Source organism: Folsomia candida, unplaced genomic scaffold (genome assembly GCF_002217175.1).
Source record: "Folsomia candida strain VU population unplaced genomic scaffold, ASM221717v1 Fcan01_Sc005, whole genome shotgun sequence".
Lineage (NCBI taxonomy): Eukaryota > Metazoa > Arthropoda > Collembola > Entomobryomorpha > Isotomidae > Folsomia > Folsomia candida.
The window spans coordinates 10,634,039-10,638,929 of NW_019091197.1; the positions used below are offsets into that span (position 1 = coordinate 10,634,039).

General features: G+C 37.3%; 1 protein-coding gene across 1 annotated transcript; it reads right to left on the reverse strand.

Annotated features, from left to right (window-relative positions):
• Positions 1-728: 728 nt before the first annotated feature.
• Positions 729-2,668, reverse strand: LOC110850565 (CUB and peptidase domain-containing protein 1). The gene is made up of 6 exons (XM_035852468.1): positions 2,614-2,668; positions 2,287-2,551; positions 2,082-2,209; positions 1,683-2,021; positions 973-1,603; positions 729-900 (listed from the first exon to the last, which is right to left on the reverse strand). Exons 1-6 carry the CDS (start codon positions 2,666-2,668, stop codon positions 777-779), a joined length of 1,542 nt encoding a protein of 513 aa, XP_035708361.1. The 3' UTR covers positions 729-776.
• Between the last annotated feature and the right edge of the window lie 2,223 nt (positions 2,669-4,891).

The following is a 4,891-nucleotide window of genomic DNA, read 5'->3' on the forward strand; positions in this document are numbered from 1 at the left end:
ATAACTATAGAATTATAGAACTCAGGATGAAATTTATGCTTTGGATTTGTTTCTTTATTCCATTCTTCTTAACCCCGTTCGTAATATATTTTTACATTCACATTTTTACCTACATAAATGACCAGCTGACACCGGATGGCGACGATAAGCTGAAAGTATACGAGGGACCCTTGGTCGAGATTGGGGCGCCGTGTTGAAAAATAATTTAAAAATTAAACAAACAAAATTATGTTTCGTTTTACCTAAGGAACAAAAGTTTCCATTTGAATAAAATAATAATGTTAGAGTAGCAATTTTATTGGTTCCTATGGATTCCGTACCTTGGTGGGTTAGGTTAATTAATGTTACACATGTATGCACAGTTTAATTTTATCATGTATGATGAGTGTAATTTTAAGGAAATACCGCGTCGCCCACAATTGTGGAGTCGCGGTATTTTCGTTCTCTCCTTCTTTATTTCCATCCTCACCCTCACTAATCATCATAAACCTAGTGAGTCGTCACCTATAAAATCTCCGCCGTCCTGTAGAAGAACCAAGAAGGTTAGAAACGTTGACGAAAAGGCCTACATCCGAAAATCAACAACCAAAGGTGAGACCCCTCCCACTCTTACTATTTCAATATGAGTATGTTTCTAGGTGATTTGAGATCGATAAACAGGTTTGTTGGAAATGCGATGTACGCAGGATTTCAAATTTATCGAATTTTTTATTCATGGCTAATTATCATTATAAATATTTAAAATTGTCAATTTCATAAACTCCATAAATTTCTAGTCATCCTTGAAAAAAATTTGCAGCAAATCCTTTCCTCTCCATTATGCTATCACTTTTGAAAACGGCAATCATCACATTATCCTCCGCAATGAATGTTCTCCCTGGGATCACACTGCCACATGATCTGCTCATATAAATACAATTATAATTTTAATTCCTCAAAAAATTACACAACTGTTTGCACATCTCTACTTACTCGACATCCTGTCTAAAGCTTGCATCATTTCCAATAAGAGAATAAATTCTCAATAAATCTCCACCACAATCAATGTCCTGTCGTGTAATATTAACGCTTAATGCAGTCTGCACCTCTCTATTATGCACGACCCACGTTGACACTTCATTACTCCCATATCTATCATCAATCTCACTGGGATGAGAAACCGTAACAATGGTATTTGAGCCCAAATTATAATTATCATTTAAATGATTCAATCCAGCAGGATTTGGTCTCATTTCTCCTTCAAATTCTAGCGCGAATCCAGTCCCGTTTGATGGGTTCCCATTTGAGTAGAATGTAATGAAGATTACCTCAGCGTTTTGCCCATAACTCGTTCCAGGGACAATCTTGTCATTTGGACCAATTAATCCTTCTGCATCAAAAATTCTTGCCTTCGAAACCCATCCTCCTGATCGGATGCCATATTCTTTGAACGCCATGGTAACTCTTTTACCAGGAGTGGGTCGGATTGTCCAGACACAAGTTTCCTTTGAGTTGTAGACTTGACCAACTTTATAACTAATTAAACCTGCAGATCCGACCAGCACGCCGCCACAGGTGTTGATACTTTCTGCCCAGGATATGGGATCGGTTTCATTATAATTCACTGTTAGGAAAGGGTTTTTTAATAAAAAAAATAATTTTAATAAGTAATTAAATAAATATTATACATAATTAAACCTTACAAATTGTATCCTGAATCCAGTCCACATATGGTTTCACCTTAGTAAACATGCTTGATTTGTTCCTCTCACAAGCAGGATTTGTATAACGGGACGCAATTCCATAAAGCGCTGTTCGGTTGTCTTCTTCCCTTCGATAGGTTAGTGGACTTCCAGTGTCCCCATAACATATCCCAACTCGACCCAGAGTCCCTGAGGCGCACAACATGGTTGCATCCCATTCATTTGGATATGATTGAATACATTGCTGATCAGATTCTCGGATAAAATCTGCCTTTTGCAGAACCGGATTGAATTCGTAGTTCAAGTTAATCTCTCCCCATCCCATTAACGTTAAGCTTTCTGTAATATTGGGATGCTAATTGCAAATTTGAAATTGCAGTATGTCTTCTTACACCTTACCATTTACGACGTCCTCATTATTTGGTAGAGTAATTGGCCCAACTCCATCCTGACTAAAGTCAAAGGGAGGAAACACTTTGCAAAGGGCGATGTCGTTTCGTGCCAATCCATGCGTAGATTCTTGGGTACTATGAAATTTATTATTAAAATCGCACTTGATTAGGCAAATAATTTAGAGAGGTTTGAAATATAACGATACACTCACAAATTGGGGTGAATAATCGTTGCGACTACGCGACTCAATTGCTCACCTTCGCCAACAATTGAAACATTTGTGACCCCAGCAGTGAAGGAAATGCCAGTGGTTTCAAATCGCAGACAATATGTCGCAGTAAGAACCCATTCCGGATTAATAATAATTCCTGAACAGACTGGATCACCGAATAGAACTCTGTCCATGTATGCAACGTACGGAAATTCGCAATGATTTGCGGTTTCACCATTTGAAATTGCCATTGATGTTGGACAACCTACGTTAATTAAAACGTTTAACGTAATTCATGTATGTATCCATGCAAATATTTTGAATTACCCGTCACCAAGATGACGGCAATACAGATGGCGCTAATTAACTGTTTTTGATACATTTTGCTTCTGTTGCGCTCAGGAGAAGGAATAATTTGCGGTGACAATCCTGCCAACCGTCTGGGGTAAGTTGAATAGCAAGTGAGCTGGTTTTATTGAGAATGATAATTTCACAATACGTTCAACATTTGTAGGACCTGATAACATCAATCATGTTACTGGAGACAGGATATCGTTATCAATTGTATGAACAACAAAGCTGTTGAACTAACGAGCCAAAAGCAGACGAGGGCAGGTGTTGTTTCCGAGGTATAATTAGTAACACGGTTTAACTGTTTGAATCGTACATTTCGAATGTATCAACCTTCTCTGCAGTCGGTAGTTTTTTTACCACCCGCGGCAACCCTAGTGCATAGTATTGATTTTGGGGATGATTTTGTAACAAATCGCGGGGATTCTCGCCAAAACCAAGCCTTCGTAAGAGAAATTGGGCTGATTTTATGAACAGGTTATTTTGAGTGTAAAAATCTTTATTGGCACGGTAACAATCTGATTTCCAACCCAGACATTCGCGAACGTTTTTACAACTTGAACTGTTACAAATGCTAAGGCAGTACATATAATAGCCAAATTATGTTCGACACGATCAATCATAATTGATTCCTGCTTTTGTAGTTTAAGTCAGGCCTTGCATAATGCATGAAACAAGTTAATTACTGATAAAGTTGACACATATCCTCGGCTTGTGGCACGTGGTGATGCTTATCTACAAACAAATTGATAAAAGATTTAATACCACACTCATCACTCTGACTCATTCAGTACTATTAACACTTTCATAACTCACACTTATTATATAAATTGCTGTAGGATAATGTGGGGCAAGAGCGCGAATGGTATCATTTTAATTCACTTTATGTATATCTTTGATGTCACAATAATTGTGATCAAATAGAACAGCGGACATTGTTATCTTAGTACTTGTAATTGTTTTCAAAAGTTTCGATATCAAATTTCCCCAAAACAGCCACAGAATCAATTTTCTTAATCGCATATTTGCAATTAACAAAAATTAACAAAAATTAACAAAAATTCTCTTCCAATATTTTAAAATTTTGATTTCTTCTAAACTACATGATGAAAAATCCCATTTTTTGTATACTAACTCAACACTAATTGTGCCAATTGTATCAAAAAAATTAGCTCCGGTAGTGGCTCCGAAATTTCATTAAAATTGATCGCGCTCTTGCCCCCCAGTTGCAGGAAATGTGAGGCAAGTGTGCTTCTAGAACAATTTGCTTTAAATCCAATTTTTGAATTGTAGTCGTATGAAAATAGATTAAACAGACCTATGGAAGTATGGGGAGAAGATATGAACCAATTCTGATATATGGAGTTATAATTATGCATAGAATAGTATGTGCTGGTTGGCCGGCGTGATACGGGCTTGTTTGGTAGTATTTACATAAGAAGAGCACCCGTTGTCCCTGATAATATATAAAGTCGTCCAATAAGTCATGTATTACTATTTGAAGTAATTACATTGTCCAGCATGATCGAGTAAATTAAATATTTATGATAAGTATGTTATATATATATGTACATATGTATATAAGAAACGGTGTTTTGTAAGGTAGGCGTCAACTTCAGAACAAACGAAGATCCAACTGTTTCGTGACAAAGGCACTGTGTTACGGCGCTGCTCATGTAGCGCCCGATCCAGCAATATCCAATTTATCTTTAGATTTGTAAGATCCCAGCCCGGTAAATTACTTATCGGATGACTTGATGATAATGCAGAAATGTCCTTTCTTCACGTTGCATAATTTGTTGCAGTAATAAGGCCAATGAAGTCCCAGCTTCTTACTTACTTACTTGATACGTACACTCTCCGAAATCTGGTATTGATTTTTTTGGATCATTACTGCGAGGAGTATCTATGTGACTCTACCGGGCATCGTAATAACCATCATTACTGCTTGGTAGCTTACCGGCACACAGCGGTAATGAAAAACTTACCACTCGGAAATAAATAATTTCTAGTCCTGTAGCAATGATTACCAATTCAATACCAGCACGGAGTATCTATATGACTCTACCGGATTTTGGAGAGTGTACTTACTACATACTGACCATGCTCTTTCCTCTCCGCTCTCTTATTTCTTCTTCTTTTCCACTCTCTCGATTCTCAACTCGCCACTAGACGTTGTGGTCGACACATTTATGTAGTCTGAACTGCTTCTCTTGCACAATTTTGCGCAACACTATCTAAAATTACTTCCTAT

What these genes read in the sequence shown, in the direction of transcription:
- LOC110850565 (XM_035852468.1), bottom strand. Translation starts at nt 2,668, where the DNA reads ATGTATCAAAAACAGTTAATTAGCGCCATCTGTATTGCCGTCATCTTG. An exon ending in TGCCGTCATCTTGGTGACGG is followed by an intron (nt 2,552 to 2,613) that starts GTAATTCAAAAT and finishes TAATTAACGTAG; the next exon opens with GTTGTCCAACATCAATGGCA. An exon ending in ACGATTATTCACCCCAATTT is followed by an intron (nt 2,210 to 2,286) that starts GTGAGTGTATCG and finishes TAAATTTCATAG; the next exon opens with TACCCAAGAATCTACGCATG.